Consider the following 18729-nt stretch of genomic DNA (forward strand, 5'->3'; position numbering starts at 1 on the left):
TGAGGAAGGAATTTATTGAAGAGACAGTGTTAGGGAATGACAGATTAGAATAATAAGGGAAGTTCATTGAACAGCTACTTAGCATGGGGCACATCCCCTGCTAACTCCTTAAGCCAGTGTCACCTGGTGTCCAGTGTCCACTTGGATCTGCATGACGTAGGAACTGAGTCCCTACCACCCCAGGATTTGGGGGAGCTGCAGAGCACTGGATGGAATGAAATTATGTTCTGTGAACAACCTAGAGACCAAGAAAGGAGACTTTCAGGCAGGCTACTAAAGAGCATGACCATTTCTGCCCAGGTCACTCAGGCAATGGTAATCTGCAAGCCCAGATGTGAGCTCTCAGCAGCCCCTCTTTACTTATCTGAAATAGGACAGAGGGAGTGAAGGTTTGAGCTTAAATCTGGATGATCAGAATGACAAAGCAAAGTAATAAAGACATTTACCACTGGAAAGCACAGAGATAAAACATTGTAAGTTGGGCGGTGAGTTTATTTAAAGCAAAAAGTTGCATGCTCAGAGAAAAGGGAGTGTTGAGTTACCTCAGAGAAAAGGCACTGGAAGATTGGGAAAAGGCTACGCACTTAGAAAGTGCAGGTGACCTCAGCGAGAGGAGCGCACCTCAGGGTTTAGGGTCTGGGGTTTCATAGGCAGTTGAGGATTTTTGGGAAAGCAACAAAGGGCCAGGTGCAGACCTGCCAAATGGTCCCAGAATGTTCATCTTTGATAAGGCATTAAGTTTCTTCTTTTAACTTAACATAACAAATTTACTGCTCTGATTCCTACCCAGGATAGCAGTTTCTGCCTGGAAGCAGATCAATCAAGACTGTCTGCCCTGCCTCCAAAGTGGGCTGAGTTATTGGCTGTTTGATTAAAATGCAATCTTAGCTTCCAGATAGAATTCTTTTTGAATAAGCTGGGCCTTTTACTAGGTGCTAACTGATACAATGTAAACATAGGCTATGCTGAGATACTTTTATTTGGGAGTATTCAACCTTCCAAGTCTAGTTGCTCTTGACCTTCTGAGCTTTATTGACTGACTCATTAACCCTGAATCTTTTCTGGCTTTCTAGTTTTAACTGGTTAACTCTGAGTCCCTTCTAGTGGGCTTTACTGGCCTTATTCTCTTTCCACCCTGCTCATACCTAACAGGTATTTTCCTGCCTAACAGGTGGGAAGTGCAGACTTCTCTGAGAAGCTGGGCAGATATAAGTCATGCATAGTTTTTGGACCTACAGTACTTGGGTTATGGGGCTACTTCTTGGGAAACACTCTTTCCCATCCCTGATGTTTCCTTCGTGGGTAGGAAATCATTTAGTGTACCTCTGGGCCTTTCTCTGCTCCTACATTCATTCTGCTCCTGGGTAAAGGAATAATTTGTTTCGCAAATCAGGGGGAAAAGTTTACCATGGTCTTCCCCTTGGTAGTGAGTTGTCCACAAAGAACACATAATATTTTGCCCTGCTCTTCCAGTGGCAGACCCTCCTTGAGGCCATGTCCTACTAAATCTTGGCTCAAGTCTTGTCTTCTAATCTGGCCTCTATCAGTTTTCAGTAAAAATGGAGGTAACAGGAAACCTGTTAACTGTCTTTAATAGGAACCTATTCTGCAGTCTCGGAGTGATTTATAAGATCTAGGATATGAGAATCAGTCCCATATTATCAGGGTTTTTGTGTTAAGAATTAGCATATTTGAATGTTGTAGAGGATCGGCTTATTAGAGCATAGTCTCATAAATCCAACTTAGAGAGTGCAATTGAGAAATTCAATTAGACTTAAGTTGATATCTAAGTTTATGTGCTGAATTGGAATACAGGAACTTTCAAGATGTTCACCTAGTTAGTAAGTTTGACTTATTACTTACCTAAGGACTCAGCAGGACGGGAATGGAGGGAAGAAGAGAGAAGTGGTGTAAGACAGGCTGAGCTGTTGGGAAGGCTGCTGAGGCCTCCAGTCAGTGAGGCTGGGAAATTAAAATGCCATCCTGCAAACCAGGATGCCACATGTCACATCTCACTATTTTCCTGAAATCAAATAAAATTGAACTCTGAGCCCCATCCCATCCAACATCTGCCAGGAAAGTGGCTCTGTCCTGGAGCTCACAGGATCCTCAGAGCTAGTTTGCAAGAGCCCTGGACAGTGAGGGCTGGGCTGGCTGCTGTTATCCCTATGTGGAAACCTCTAGAAAGAGGTACCTGCAGACTCCGGAGCCAGGCCAGGCCTCTGGAGGGGACTCAGGGCCAGTCCTAGAGCTCTAGCCTGGTTCACAGCACATGCAGGCCCAGCCTCTCCCCACCTTCTGTCTGGGCTACAAAGGCACTCACTCGCCCTCCCCTCCTGCAAGCAAGATCCCCTGCAGCAGAGGCAGCTTATGGAAAACAAAAGGCAGGTTGTCTGCCTTGCTCCTACTTCCTGCTGGGTAACTCAAACCCTCTGAGGCAAAGGAACACAAAGGCCTTGCTATTTACTGGAAGCTGGACATGGGGTCCCAGCCATAATTACTTGCACATGTATTTTGGAGGCTCACTGGCTGTGGCATGCAAAAGAGTTGGGGGGCCAGAAACAGCCTTTTGCCAGAAAGATATTTCAGTGGTGACTGTCTAACCTCAGTGGCTACCTTTAATCAATGAGGGAACTGCTGTCACCCTGAAGGGCGATGGACCAGCACTTTTCCAGGCTTTACTCTGGGAGTCGTAGCACCACTGAGGAAGACAGAAGTCTTTTCTCTGCTTCTGCACTGAGAATTCTCATCTCAAAAGCTAGACCTTGAAGTTATTGCTGACTCCATCCTTCCAGAGCAACTTCAAAATACAAGGATGTTGAATTTAATCGGTTAGGAAAAACCTAAAAGGTCCAAGAGTCATAACTCCTAAGACCTACAAGCCAATGGCATACCTGACGGCTTCATGAACTCCAGTTGTGTGAGGTGTGGGGCAGCCTTTTGCAGCCTCGCCCCAGCAGCCCCAGTCAGCTGCCTGCTGACTTCTCAAGCTGAGATAGTCCTTCTCAACTCTAGTTTCACATTACCCTCTCTGTCTGTAGCTCCACACGACTGACTGCCACTGGACTTCAGCAAAAGAACAACTCTCCTAATCAAATGTACTGTCTTGAAATGACCTCTGCCCCACCGGAATTCCTCAGACTCGCATCATTCCCTTAAGTCACTCAGCTTAGCAACCTGTTCTCTTGAATTTTTCCTCTCTCTACATCCCCCGTCCACCAACTGTCAAAGTGTAGATTCCATGAGATAATGTTGATTTTGCCCTGAGTGTACAGCCTGTGGCTCTCAATTCTCATAATGTCATCCTGTAAGGATCTCTCTGGGGAGCTGGTAATGATTTTCTCAGCTTGATCTTTTGTACCTCCTTCCAGCCATCAGATACTTACATATCAGAATGTTACATACTACACTGCAGCTGGTTCCCCCATATTGGAATAAAGCACATGCAAAGGCAGAGAGCAAACTGCTGAAGATGCCTTTTTAACAAAATCTGTAAGAACATCCAGAGAGAAGACGTGCTTCAGCTGATCCCTTAAATAATAACTTCACTAGGCAGAATGTCCAAGTTATTTTGGTATTCTATGCTGACATTAACAAAACACATGACACACTCATTTTGGTTTTTTATTAAAATACTTTTTTGCTCAAAGGGACAACCAAAGAAAATATACATAGTTTTATATGTTGTAGATCATGTAAAATACAGTAACATAGATTTTTAGGAATGTAGAATAGATTTTTTAAATCTGCAAAGAAGCTGTCAAGAAAACAAACTTTAAATATGTGGCTAATTTATATTTGCCCCATTTTTCATAAGTTGTATTTTTTTCTCCATTTTGATGCATCTATGATTTATAAATATTCAAATATTCTATCATCACTTGTTTCCTGAAGCTTTAGAAATTATATTTCTAAATGAAAATCTTTTAAAGCATTCTATGTAAACAAAGACTCATTTTATTTGAATTATCATTTGATTTGGTGCCACTATTTTGAGTACAGTTTCAGTAAATATTAGATGTTATAGGACAGGACGGACAGAGAACAACAGGCTTCGGAAGGACATGCCTCACTATAGGAAAGAACCTTTTCTATATGGCTTTGTAAGACCGACTGATTTAAATTTTAGTGTTCCTTTGATCTAGTTATAAAAATATTGACATAATTTTTTATTAAAAAAATTTTTTTTTTACCACAGCATCAATACAGAAGTGGCTTGTGCTTAGAATGGTGATAAAAGGCATCAGTTTTAGTGTGGCTTCTGGCTTCCTGAACATCATACATTTAATTGGAAAATACTATTATTCAAAACCTAAAATACATTATAGAACTGGAAATGGAATCTTTCTTTCAACCCCTTCATAAATGAGAAAACTAAGCAAAATTTGAAATTAAAATTCACCATCACATTTAGGAATAATTTCTACTGGAAGAAATAGAGGTAAGAAAAATCAGTTCAAACATAACATGGTTCAAGAAATTATTCTCCCAGTATAGGGGCAGAAGAGACATTACCTTTAAAAACAATAATGAATACCTTAAACAGATGATAGATGCAGTTAAAAAATGTTTGTTACCATATTTAAGGAAAATTAAGCATGTTGTCACACAAAAGCATTCTTCTATTCCTAAATATGACTGAAATGAAGTAGCTGGCCATAGATTGCTGTGAAACTTTCTCTTTCTTAAGTTTGAGAAAACCTTCAATTTATAGGTATTAATGCAGAAGGGAAGCTAAGGTATTCCAGGCATAAAGTAAGAAAAGGACATCCTAATGTTTTCCTATTTCAAAAGATACACACATGAGCTAAACTTCAACTTTTTAAAACAGACCAAAGGCTTTTTAAAAGGTGAATGTACCTTGAGTATTCATCAAACTTATCTGAAAGAACAGAAGAGGTAACAAGGATTTAAATTTTATGCTAGTAATCATAGTATTATTACACAGGGTCTCTAACTACTGTTCTGATAATGAATACAAAATGTCTAGGGGCATTATCTATTTTTATATACTAAAATATTTAGACAAATAAAGAGGTATTCCTAAAAAGTTACTTGTAATTCAAATATATACTTGAGAAATGAATAATTTTGTAAAGTTAAGTCCCTGTAATATAAATATTTGTTTTAGGTTAATGCTTTAAGATTGGGATTTTATTACTGTGAGTTCCTTCTCTTTACTGAAACATTATATAAAAAGATCGCAAAATATTCTGTAGTCTACTTGGAGTTACCATCATCTTGAACAGAGGCTCTTAAAAATTTCATAATCTTAACTTCCCACTGTATTATTATACTTGTTTGATAAGAACATTTGATCCAGATATAAGCCTAAAGAAAATATTTAAAAATGGCAAAATAATTAATGTAGTTTTGTTTTCCATAAGACCTTCCGGCCTTTTCTACCTTCCTTGCTCCTGCCTGTAATCCTCCTCCTCGTCTCCTCCCAGCAGCATCCACAGAGAACGCGGCTGCCGAGGCTGCACGGCTCCTTCTCTCAGCCCAGCCAGTGCAGCTGCACCTCCAGCTTCCCCATTTTGGGACCAGAGACAGGGCTTTTCTCCTGGCACCCTAAGTGGAGTGGGATTCGGGAGTTGTTTCCCACTCTTTAGGCTGGTACCTTGAGTCACAGGAATGCTCTGACTTCCTAATTACTTGTCCTAGCAGAACACTGAGCGGCATGGGCTGCCCTCATATTGCTGTTGAAGACCCTTCACCACACCCCCAGCACCTTGGGCAGGCAGATGCAAGAGAAGGAGCAGCTTTCCCTAAAGCTTTCTCAGCATGTGTATAATAGGATGGATTCTACTATCGAAGAGGTTTAAGTTATAAAAGCAGTAACTTTCTAAAACCAACATAAAAAGGTCTGAAATTAAACTTTTAATGGTGACTGTATGTGAGTTCTCAGGGTGATAAAGTTGAAAATCTCCCCTAGTTCCAGAACAGATAATGATACAAGGCATAGAGAAGAATGTCACACACTATAAAACCTCAGTGTCCTAGGAGTAGCACATGAATGACAACTTACATGAACACACTCTAACGCTTTCAAAACCAAAGGCTTCTGGACTAGAAGAAAATGAATCAGACCTGATGCTAGAAACCTCGTATCTGTACACTTGCTTCTCATATGACCAAAGTTGTATGTGTATTTAGAGGAAAGGGCTTATTTCTAGCTGGCAGCAATATCAGAAGAGCAGTTAAATCATAATTTAACACATTACTAGATTTGTCATCCTTTTAAAATAACTCAGTCTGAATTCTTTACATCTTTTTAATCTCCTGGTATTCTGGTACAACCAGTGGACTTCACTGAATAGTTTTTGATACCTTTCTTTTTTACTAAATTGCTTTGGTTTACATTCTTTTCCATCTTTAAAACATGCAGTTCATACATTTGACAGTTTTACTACCATAGTCGATACACTCTGGACCAATGCACTCACAGCAGGCATTATGGAACCAGCGATATTTGGATGCCCCCATGGACTCACAGGATATTTTACACTGATGTATGGACATGCAGTCATCAAAATAAACCACAGTACACATGTGTTCTGAAAAAAAAAAAGAGTAAGATTTTAGAGCAAGAAAGAGGAAAAGTAGGAAATACTTTAATACCATGATGAATATTATTAAATTATTTACTTTAGTTTTCTTACTGCTAGTCTGCAATAAGACATGGATGAGGTAGAGGAAAAAAGATCACATTTGTTAATTATATTGAGAAGGAAGCTGGAGTCTCCCACTCCAGCTGAAGAAGCAAAGGGCTTCCTTAATGACTTTATCAGATTTCAGACTTTGATCTGAAAGTAACTGGGCTTAACATTTGCTATGCTTCAGAGCTGTGCTTTTTAAACTAAGCATTTCTGATAAGATTTTTCTATGAGGAGAGAATTCTCCCATTAAAAAAAGGTTGAAAAAATACTGTTCTAAAGTTAAACTGAGAACTTACAATAAAACAAACTTAAGTAATTCAAATGATGCAAGTGGTTAGCAATGTTTTATACAATTCAGTATTAGCTATTAGAAAATATTCTTCTGATTAATAGCAATGTCTAGTCCTGTTTTCCAAGACAACCATTTTTGATTGGTTCAATTTCTAATTCTCCTGTGGTTAACCCCATATGACTACCTATCTCGGATGACAGGGTACATGGAATAAATAAAGGACAATAAAAATCATTAATAGAGAGTGTGTGATTAAAGGCTAAATTATTTTATAGTTATTTATAGGACTGATAAGTCAAAGGGTCTGAAATAGTAAGGAATGGCTTAGTGGAAAAAAAGTGGATTTTTATCAGGAAGAACTAAATCATAGCTACTAGGTAACAAAATAAGGGAAGTGTCACAAGGAGATGGGGCAGTGCACATGGGGAACAGAGCAGAGGCACGGCTGACAGCAGTGAATGGCTGACATCGGGTTGGGTATAGAAGATGGGATCTGGTTAAGAAAGAATCAAGGGGGCTGGTGCAGCACTAGACCAGGCAGACTAGGGGAACTGGCAGAGCAGGATGGGGGAGCACTGAATCTCCAAGTGAATGGCACCTACAAAATTCACTTTGTTTATTTACTCAAACATTTATTGAGCACTTACTATGGAATAGCCACTAGGGACTCAAAGAATAACCAGAAAATCCAAGGAACTAAGCAGGAAATGGTAGACCTATAAATTAGAAACAGACAACAAACTGAATCACAAATGAGAGGATTAGGAGAAGAGGCATCCAGGGAAGGTGTCACAGAGGAGAAACTCTGGCTCTGCCTTGAAGGACAGGTGGTGTTGCCAGGAATTAATTTCCTGCTAATTATCGCATGAATTTAAATAATACTTGAGCAAAATTTATTAATTATTGTTTAATGTCATTATGTTGATTATTTACATTTTAGTAATGGGAAATGGTAGCAAAACATCTTATAAAGACACATTCCATATATTTCTGACATTTTCCAAAATCTAGAATTTGTATTCTGAGTACTTTAACCTGAAAGGAAATAAGAATTCTTATTCTTGAGTATCATTAACAAAAGCTGTTTTGCTCTTACTATTGACATCCAAAGTTCATACCAGTTCAGATAGTAGGATTGTAAAGGGGGACACAACAAAATGCCAAATAAGAAAGTACAAATTATACTATCTGTGCATAATTTATCCATATTCTAAGAAATAACTGCAGTTTTCACAACTGCCTTATTCTTCCACAGTAAAATTGTATAAAGCCTTTTATTTGAAAATATTGAAGACTTTATAAAAGTTACAAGGCCTTTACATTGTAAGATTAAGGAATGACTCATCCTCGTTCATAAATATTCTTTAAAATGTTTTTCAATAAAACAATCTTATTTACAATTGTATCAAAAAGAATAAGATACTTAGGAATAAATTTAACCAAGGAGGTAAAAGGCCTGTACACTGAAAACTATAAGACATTTATGAAAGAAATTGAAGACAACACAAATAAATAGAAATATTTTCTGTGTTCATAGTTTGGAAGAATTAATATTGTGAAAATAGCCATACTACCCAAAGCATTCTACAGATTCAGTGTAATCCGACCAAAATTTCAAGGCATTTTTTCACAGAACTAGAACAAATAATTCTAAAAGAAATAACAATTGTTGGTGACGATATGGAGAAAAGGGAACCCTTGTGCACTGTTGGTGGGAAGGTAAAAATAGTTGTAGCCACTATGGAAACCAATATGGAGGTTTCTCAAAAAATTAAAAATAGAACTACTATATGATACAGTATTCTACTTCTGGATATGTATCTGAAGAAAACAAAAACACTAATTTGAAAATATATACACCCTTATGCTCACTGCACCATTATTTACAATAATAGCCTAGATATGGAAACCTAAGTGTTCATCAATGGGTGAATGGATGAAGAAGATATGGTAGGTAGGTAACTATGTAGATGGATAGATGACAGATGACAGATATAGATATATACACATGCAATGGAATACTACTCAACCATAAAAAAAGAAGGAAATCTTGCCATTTGCAATAACATGGATGGACCTAGAGGGTATTATGCTAAGTGATAGAAGTCAAAGATAAATACCATATGGTTTCACTATGTGGAATCTAAAAAATAAAACAAATGAATAAACAAAACCAAATTCATAAAAATAAATAAATAAAAAATAAATACAATGTTTTTCAAAGTTGTACAAGTCAGTCTCTCATTTAGTTCCCTTTTCCAACCAACAATACTCATTTAGAGACCTGGCTGGAGTTAGTTTATACCTGGAAATTAGATGTCCATAATACCAAATTGCTCATAAAGAAATTTAGCTGATGACCTTGGCATCATTTGTGGTACCAAAGCTCTTATAAAAACCTGACTTCCTAGGACACCTTGACAGTAAGTAATACTATATTAGGTAAGCAGCACTGTTGCTATCTTATGAAAAGAACAAATAAAGCCTAGTGCAAATAAATATCAAAATTTGGACCAGTTTATCTTCCAAAATCACCTCTATCACTGAGAGTATGACAGAGTTGTGACAATATGCTTGACATGCCTCCTTACCTACCTAGGGATTGGAGTTATAAAAATCCAGAATTTGCTTAAGACTATACAAACTCAAAACTAAAAAGTTCCTCTGCAATGTAAGCTTAACAAAGGTCTCAGAGACAAAACAGAAATGAGGCAGGATGGAACAAGTCACCTGCTGGCAGTTACCTTTGTCATTGGAATAAGGTGCGTGAACATTATTGCTGGGAACAGACACATTTTGGTGGTGTGGCTGGTTTACAGTTTCTAAAAATGAAACCAGATTCTCATGATGTGAGAGTTCCTCTGCAACAGGGAAGGAAATGATGTTCCAGTTCAACTGAGTGTCTCCTTCTGTGAGTGCTCGGAAGAGAGAAGGGATTGGCTCGTGAAGCTCCTCCACCGTGCTCTTTGAAGTTGGAGGTGTGTCACTATAGTTTCGAGGATTACACATACCTGGGGGAAGAGGAGAAAAGAGAAGAAAAGTTTATTTTTCTCACTGATTATAACATCAAGTAATATTGTTAGTTACTGCTCTGCAATCAAAGCTCCAGCATATTAAAACTATGTGACTGCTAACATTGTATGTAAATATTTCCAAGCTTTCTTTGCTGAAAGGGCCTAGAAGTGATGATAATTCAGGGGCATCAAGCACAATGAGTGCTCAGATCTTGTTTCCTACGTACCTATCCTTTGCTAAGAGGAAACAGAGCTACTTGGAGAAAAGACTGATTTCAGGGCTGGGTCAGGCAAAGTACAGAATGACCCTGAAACCTCTTCAGCACCAGAAAGTAAAGTAGTGCTTGATGAATGGTGGGACACATTGAAAAAAACCTGCAGAGGCTCCCACTGGCCAAATCAATAATTTTAAGATTAAAATAAATAATGATAGTAACTGACTACCACCCTGTAAATAAAATAGGAATTGATAAGTCCATATATTATAAATAAATAAATACATGGAAAAGCCAAAGCTCTTGCTTTCACTAGAGTGACAACTGATAAAGGTAGAAGGAATAAAGGAAATGGAAAATCAGCATTTGGCAACCATCAGAGAGGTTTCATTCAGATGGGAATCATCAACGGATGCTGAAGCTGGTTCATAGATGAGGAACATAGTAATTTATTCTTGAAAAATTCTGTACAAAATACAAATCAATTACAAAAGGTTTAATGGTGACTTTAATGTGGAAAAATGTGTCAGACTCCAAATGTGACCAGGAGATCAAGGTTGCCAGTGATAGAACAAGTTGATGTTGTGTGTCACTTGATGTAATGCATAACTTCATTTCAGTGATTTTCTGTCAAAAATGTGTGACGTAAGTACAGTTACCAGTCAACATCAGGTGAATCAAGGTTAGGGTCACCCTACATAATGTAAGGTCTGCACTCATTAAAACAGTCCAGTGAAGGACTAAGGGACTGTTCCAGAATGAATGAGTCTGAAGAGACATGACAACTAAATACTTAATTTTTTCTGGATGGGAACCTGGACACAAAAGGAAAAAGAGATACTGTTGAGAAACTTGGCGAAATATGAATGGTGTTTCTGGATTGGGTGGCAGTGTTGAATCAATGCTGGCTTCCTGATTTGTTTGCTAATTATATAGGAGAATGTCCTTGTTGGGATATTTAGTAATGATGGGACATAGTGTGTAAAGCTTGCTTTCTAAAGGTTAAAAACAAGATGAATGCTCATGCATGTTTGTGTGTGTATGTGTGAAGGGAGAGAGGGAGCAGTGTGCTGATAATATAGCAAATTCAATAAAATGTTAATAATGGGGGAATCTGGGTGAAAGGATACATGAGTCTTTTTACCTTTCTCGCAAATTTTCTCCATACTTGAAATTATTTCAAAATGTACTATTAAAAAATAATTGTAATAAGGGAAAATGGCAGAAGAGAACTAGAGATACCAAGAATAACTAGAGAAAACTTTTTCAAGGTGTTTGGCTATAAGAAAAGAGCTGAGAAAATGTTTAGTCAGCCTGTCATTGGGCTATTCCAGCCGATGCTATATGGAGCACAAGGGGAGCTACCCCCTAAAAAAATGCTATATGAAATGCAGGTTCATGACTGATTAAATGATTATTATTGTTTTAAACCACAAAGTTTTGGGGTAGGTTATTTAGCAGCAATAATAACTGGAACAGAGCCCTCTGGATTTCCTTTTGTGAGCATTATACTTTAAAAAGATAAATTATGCTGTATTTTTGTTTAGCATTTATTAGGTCTAATATGGAGTTTTTCTTTTTCCTCAGATTAAAAGTTTGAAAAGTTAAACCAAATTAATAAATTCCTATGTTTTATAAATTTAAGGAGAAGGAAAAAGCATCTCATGTTTTCCATAGTAAGAACTGAGGATAACAAGGTTGTGCATGCTCTTCATAAAATCTTTTAACATGTATGAACTTTAATGACAGACTGTGTGACAGAATCATGGATTAAATTATCAAATCTTACTCCTTTGTTCATAAAAGATGAAATACGTCCAGATAAATTAAGTGATTTGTCCGTTATCATATAATCTAGGATTAGAGCCTAGATTATGATTCAGTTTGATTTCATGTCCACTGCTCTAATAACCACATTCTATAAATAATCTTTTAAATTGAAATGCAAATAATACTTAGAATACTTGTATTACACAAATATACATAATATATTCTTCTGCCAGGTTCTATAATGAATAAAAATTGGTAATCAGAGATGAAAAGATAAAAAACTGAGTTCAATAGTTAAAAGAGCTAAACTCAACATCTACCACAACTTTAAAGAAACTACAGGGCTCATTACCAGAGATTTCATCACACTAAAAAAAAAATCTTTTTTGGAGTTTTGTGCATTTAACAAACTTAGGCCAAAAACATTTGTAATTTAAATCTCAATACACTGGTTTTAACCAATAAGCACGAAGTAAATGCTTTCTATGTAATATTCTTCCATGGCATTGTTACAAAATTTTCATCTATCTTCTCTTTTTAATTAGGATTATATCCAAAGAGAACATCACACAAGACTTTTCTTAGGCAATGCTGATTTTGACCTTCATTTCCTGCCTTAAGTACTCTTCAAATTCTGCAATTTTTCAAGAATGGTTAGCTCTGAAATCTGATTTTCCAATGATATGTGGGAGCTATCCAGCTCATGAAAAGTAACCTTTTGAAACTTCTGGAAATTCTATAGTTGTCCATATTGATTATGTACAATGGATCAATTTCTAGTTGGAGAGTTACTAACCACCGGCAATTTAAAATAGTCAACTCTTCTGTGAAGCAGTCTCACCACTGTCCTGAAGTTTATTATTGTTAGAGAACTTTTCTTTAGGTGACTATGTATAAAATTTATTTTTGGAGCTCTCATCATCATTTTCTTGAGACAGTTTGTTACTTTGTGGTATTCTTTTACAACATGGAAATTTAAATAATAATTATATTAAAAACTTTAGAGAATGGCTCTGCACATGATTCAGGGAGGCCAAGAAGAGAGAGACAAATGGCAACAACTGAAAAGGTAAGCATTTCAAATCTTTAAGGGCATATAATTTTCATACTATTTCTTACAGCAAGTCACTATTTAAATACAAAGAAATCTTCTGATCTATGCTTAATTCTTTTATGTATTTGACCTGTTATCATCATACTTTTTGAAATAATTTAATATAATTATTATTTAAATTTCCATGTTGTAAAAGAATGCCACAAAGTAACAAACTGTCTCAAGAAAATGATGATGAAAGCTCCAAAAATAAATTCTATATATAGTCACCTAAAGAAAAATAAGGATATGTTAAGTTCACTCGATGAAACCACATTTTAGGGTAGAAATTAAAACTAAGGGATAAGAAAGTTATTACTTTCTTTAATGAATATACATACACAACAACTAGTCCAAAAGAGTTTATAATGAAAAGCAACATTCCTTTCCACTCTTCCCACTCCCAATTCCACTCTCCAGACACAACTACTTTAAAAGTCTGTTCTTCAGTTTCTCTGGTGGTTGCCTCTACAAGAATTTTTTTTAATGACTAATTTACCAGTAGCAGTAAAAACATCTTTAGACATTATCTACGAACTCTTTTATATGAAAAAAGATTAAGTTCATTTATACTAAGCCTCTCTCACATATTTCTAACAATCATATTACTCTAATACTCCAATTTGGTTCTTTTGCAATCTTAAATATACTTCTAATTTTTATCCACATCTCTTAATTCCCTCGGTTGCTGGTACCTTTCCCACTTACCCCCCTCCAAGTTCTCCTAACTTTTATGTTGACAAACTTGATAACGACATTCTGTTGACTGTGCACAACGAAATCTTGTCTTACTCTACTTGGATTCTAAAAGGTGAAAACCAGTAAATGGCAGTTATCTTTTTTCTTTTTTTAACTTTAAATCAATGCTAATTTGTTGAAAATGATAATGTAACTCACATTTCACATATGAGTATACATCTATTTCAGGCTGTTAAGTATTTGGTTCTGATGTTATATGACTTTTGGAGGGGGATTTTTTTTAAATTTAAGTATCATTGATATACATCTTATATTGGTTTCAAATTTACAACACAGTGGTTCAACAGTTACCAATATTATTAAATCCTCACCTGCTCTAATGTGGTTACTATCTATCAATGTAGAAAGATGTTACAGAATCATTGACTGTATTCTCCATGCTGTAATACATCCCTGTGACCAATTTATATATGTGATTGTGAATCACTGTGCCTCTTTAAACCCCTTACCCTTCTCCTTGGTAACCACTAGTCACTTCTCAGTGTCAATGAGTCTACTACTGTTTTGTTCCTTCTAAACAGCAGTTATCTTAACATGACCCCATGAATAGTTTTCACTGTTCAACAGACAATATGATAGGATTTCTTTGTCCAATATCATATTATCAAAGGAAACTATTCCTAATTTCAAGATAAAATGAACTTTTCCATAAAATATTGAAAGCCATGCTACATTTCACACATCACTATTTGTTAGGTTTTCCTGCCAAAAAATATTCAACCTGAATCAAATGAAACTTTTAAAATAAGCTTCAAAGTACTGGAAATACAGAGGGATAGAGGTACAAGTTAAATGATACCTCAAGGAAGTAAACAATCAAATCCTGAAAGTGGGATATTTTATTGGAAAACTGATACCATTTCTTCAATATGTCAAATGATGTGAGGAAAAACAGGAGGGGTCACTCTGGATTTAAGGAGAACCCAGAGACACAACAACCAGATTCAAGAATCTTGTTTGGATCAGTTTGAACAAATCAACAATAAAAACACATTTTGAGATATCTGAAGAAACCTGATAATGAGCTGAATGTTAAGTTATATCAAGACATTATTGTTAATTTTGCAGGTGTTAAAATGGCATTATGATTTAAAAAGTAAATGTGTATACATTTTTAGATACTGATACTGAAGAATGCAGGGATAAAAATGGTTTGCTACCTGTAACTTGCTCTTGAATACTTCCATCAAAGAAAGAAAAATGAAAAAAAAAAAAGGACAGGTGAAACAAATGTGGCATAACCTGACAACTGTTGAATCTGGTAGTAGGTATACAGTAATTCATTATGCTATTTGTTCCATTTCTGTGTATATGTAAAAATATGGAAATACAGCAAATCAACTGCTACATTTAATTCCTTTATGGACTAATACTTCCTTGTTGAACTTCTTTTGTTTTATTTTAATATTGAGGTAGACAATAAAATGCACAAATCTTACTGTATAGCCTGATCAATTCTGACATGAGTACACACTCATGTAAACCACTGCCCAGATCAAGACATCAAATACTCTAATTTTTTTTCTCTGCACCTATTTCACTCATTTCCACAATGCCCATGGCAACCACGAGTCTGTTTTCTGTGTTTATGAGTCCTCATTATTTTTTGGGTTTGTTCATTTTTTAGAATCCACTTACAAGCTCACTTTTGTTTTTTGTTGCAATTTTTATGCCTGGAATTTTCTTGTAAAATTTTTTTTTGTGAACCACAAGCTTATAGCAAGTCTTGAAAAATTACTCTGCCTCTCAATTATATGCTTGATGTCCCACAGAACTCACTCTCTTCTCAGAGATATGCTTCTCAGAGTCCTCACTTGTTTCAGTCAAACTAGTTGTCTCCTATGCCTCTATATTACTTATATTTTTAATTTTCTGTATATTACAATGTTTCAACATCTTGTAAAAACCCTTCTTGCTGGGGAAAGACTTCTCATCATTGGGCTAGTCAATTCTTGGAGCTATCTGAAGTATGCCTTTGATATGCAAGCTGAGCATCCAGAGCCAAACCTCCCCTATCAGCCAATGCACCCCAGGAAGGAAAATTCCTCTGACTTAATCATCCCAGGGCCCTGTACCAGGCAACTAGATACTGTAGTATCTAAGCCCATGGGAATTATTAAGCTGTTAGCTCTGCCCTGCCAAAACCCCTTTGAAGGCCCTGGCCCAAACTTTCCTTTGTTCCTGTCTTTTGTCCCTTGACCACAACTTGTGCTTCCCCTGTAACTCTGCGTGGCATGCAGCGACCCCTTCTCTGAGAACTGTAAGAATAATGAACTCTTGTTTTCTGAGTCTCTTCTGGGTCTCCTCTGTGGCCGCACCTAACTAACCACCAAATAAAAGAACACAGAACAGCCTCTTGTGTAATTATCATCTTACAACTGTACTTAACTCCTAGTTAAAGCTATCATTTCTTTTGATCATTTCCATGTTTATCCTCTTTCTTGCTTTTCTGCACTATTTTGCTTTTTTGATCTTCTATTACACCTTTAAATAATAGTGTGTGAGAAGTAAACTTTGAGTTCTTGCTACCTAAAAATGTTTTTATATTCACATTCTTGAGCAATAATTTATCAGGTCTGAATTTTCCTACTGACTACTTTTTAAAGTGTTGGTCCAGTGACACTTGTAAGAATCTGATGGCAGTGTGATTCTTACTACCTGTACATGAACTCTGTTCTTTCTGAAATCTTTTGGAATATTCTTTAACTTGGCAGTTGTAAAATTTTATGAGAATGTGTCTAGATGTAGGCTTTTTCCATCCATTTTGCTCAGCATTCTGTAGACTCTTTCATTCTAAGGACTTATTTTGTTTCTCAGCATTGGGAAATTTTCTTCTGTTATTCCTTTGATAATTTCTTCCTTCCTATTTTTATTCTTTTCTGGAATATCTATTTCCTGTTATACTTTCCACCTGCCTGTTTGCTCTCTACTCAATGACATTCCAATATTATTTTCAGCCCCTCTTAATTTATAATTTAAATTTTAAATTTGCAAATACTTTCTTGCTCTGACTTCCATAATACATATATATAAAATGTTTTCTCAAATTCTTCTAAAATACAACAATCAGTTTTCTTAAAGATTTCCTCCATGGTCAGTTGATCTGCTGTTCTACCTTGTTCTTTCTTCAATGAATTTATTCTATTTTTCTTGTATGTCTGATTATTAGGATGGAGATACCTCCCTCCTCTGCAAAACCTCTATGAGCAGCCTTTGGCTGGAGTGCCAACAACACAGCAATGGCCCTAGTCCTTTCTGGTTAATTCCTTTGATTTCATAGAGAGAATTCTCCATTTTTCCCCCCCTAGATTACTTGGAGCTTTTTCTAAAGAATTAGGGAGGGCCTAGGGTATCAAATTATGCAGCTGTTATAGACAAGTCTTCAAACAGTCTTGCTATTTTCAGTTCTATTTTTCACTCCTAAATTCCACAAAAGACAAAGTTGAGCCTGGAGACTATTGGGGGATTTAGTTGGGAAGGTTCTCCTAATCCTACCGAAACCCCCTCTTTTTTGCAAATTATTGTGATGTTTCTTTCAATCTGTGTTCTAAATAGCAAGGCAAGTTTCTCCATCTTTCCTTTTAGAGATTTCTCCAATTATAAATCATCCTTTTCTTTTTTTGTTAAAGTTTACTTCCAATTGTATTCCTTTATTTCATTTTACTCGTGTCTTAAGTACAAGGGAGAAAATGTGTGAACTCAGATCATTGTGTTGAACCAGAAGTCACATTTATCTTAAGGAAGTGGAAAATATGGTGAATCATATTCTTTCTCTCTCATTCCTTGCCCCACAGTCATATTTTTTTCCCAGATACTTGTATCCAACTTCTCACAAGACATCTCCCCTACAAAACCTCACATGCCCCTCAATTCCATTGCCTAACTCATCTTCCTTAACATACATGGGCTTTCTATCAGCAGGTCCCTATCTTGTTCTCCTATCACAATTTATCCAGTCACATAAGCCAGAAACCCAGAGGTTATTTTTGGCGTCCATCTCCCCTCAATTCTCACTTCCAAAGTATCATCAAATCTGGTCAAATTTAACCTTCTAAGTGTTTTTCCAATGACGCCACATCTCTTCATCCCCTCTGCTATCACCCTAGACTAAGCCCCCATCAAATTTTGATTGGACTTGGAAACACGATATTTTGATGGATCTTAAATTCTATCTCCCATTCTCTTTCAGAAACTCCAGATCCTTTAAAACACATGTAACTGGATTTTACTACCTTTTCCCTCCTTTTGACTATGATCTTTATACACTCAGTCACTTCTCCCTCATTCACAACTTTACCTGGATCACCTTCCCATTTCTACCACTAGACACACTGTCACTCTTGACAATTCAGTATTCACACGGAGGACCTACCTTACACCCTAGTCTTTTGTTCCTAGACCACTTTAGTGATAATGATTTTTAAGTCACTCCACTTCAGTCACCCAACTTATAGGTCAATCATTAATTCCCCTCTTTTCTCTTATCCTACATTCAATTCAAGACAAACTCTGACAATTTACCTCCCAAATATTCTCTGAATCTGAGCTGCACCATTTCTTTTTTTGTTTATTTTTTAAAATCTTTTATTAAGGTATTATTGATATACACTCTTATGAAGGTTTCACATGAAAAAACAATGTGGTTACCACATTTACCAGTATTATCAAGTCCCGCCCATACCCCAACACAGTCACTGTCCATCAGCGTAGTAAGATGCCACAGATTCACTGTTTGTCTTCTCTGTGCTACAGTTTTCCCCAAGACCCCCCCCACACCATGTGTACTAAACATAATACCCCTCAATCCCCATCTCCCTCCCTCCCGACCAGCCCTCCCACACCCCTCCCCTTTGGTAACCACTAGTCCCTTCTTGGAGTCTGTGAGTCTGCTGCTATTTTGTTCCTTCAGTTTTGCTTCATTGTTATA

The 18729-nt window shown here is 36.6% G+C and overlaps 1 protein-coding gene across 1 annotated transcript in view; it reads right to left on the bottom strand.

Moving 5' to 3' along the window:
- Positions 1 to 3610: 3610 nt before the first annotated feature.
- The window catches only part of TWSG1 (twisted gastrulation BMP signaling modulator 1), a 60355-nt gene continuing 45236 nt past the window's right edge, over positions 3611 to 18729 (bottom strand). The window contains exons 4-5 of the mRNA XM_037001108.2: positions 9696 to 9962; positions 3611 to 6557 (exon numbers count right to left, since the gene is read on the bottom strand). Of these exons, the coding sequence (XP_036857003.1) occupies positions 6376 to 6557; positions 9696 to 9962 (449 nt within the window). The 3' untranslated portion in view covers positions 3611 to 6375. The remainder of the gene's footprint in view (positions 6558 to 9695; positions 9963 to 18729) is intronic.

This window comes from Manis javanica, chromosome 9 (genome assembly GCF_040802235.1).
Source record: "Manis javanica isolate MJ-LG chromosome 9, MJ_LKY, whole genome shotgun sequence".
Taxonomy (NCBI): domain Eukaryota; kingdom Metazoa; phylum Chordata; class Mammalia; order Pholidota; family Manidae; genus Manis; species Manis javanica.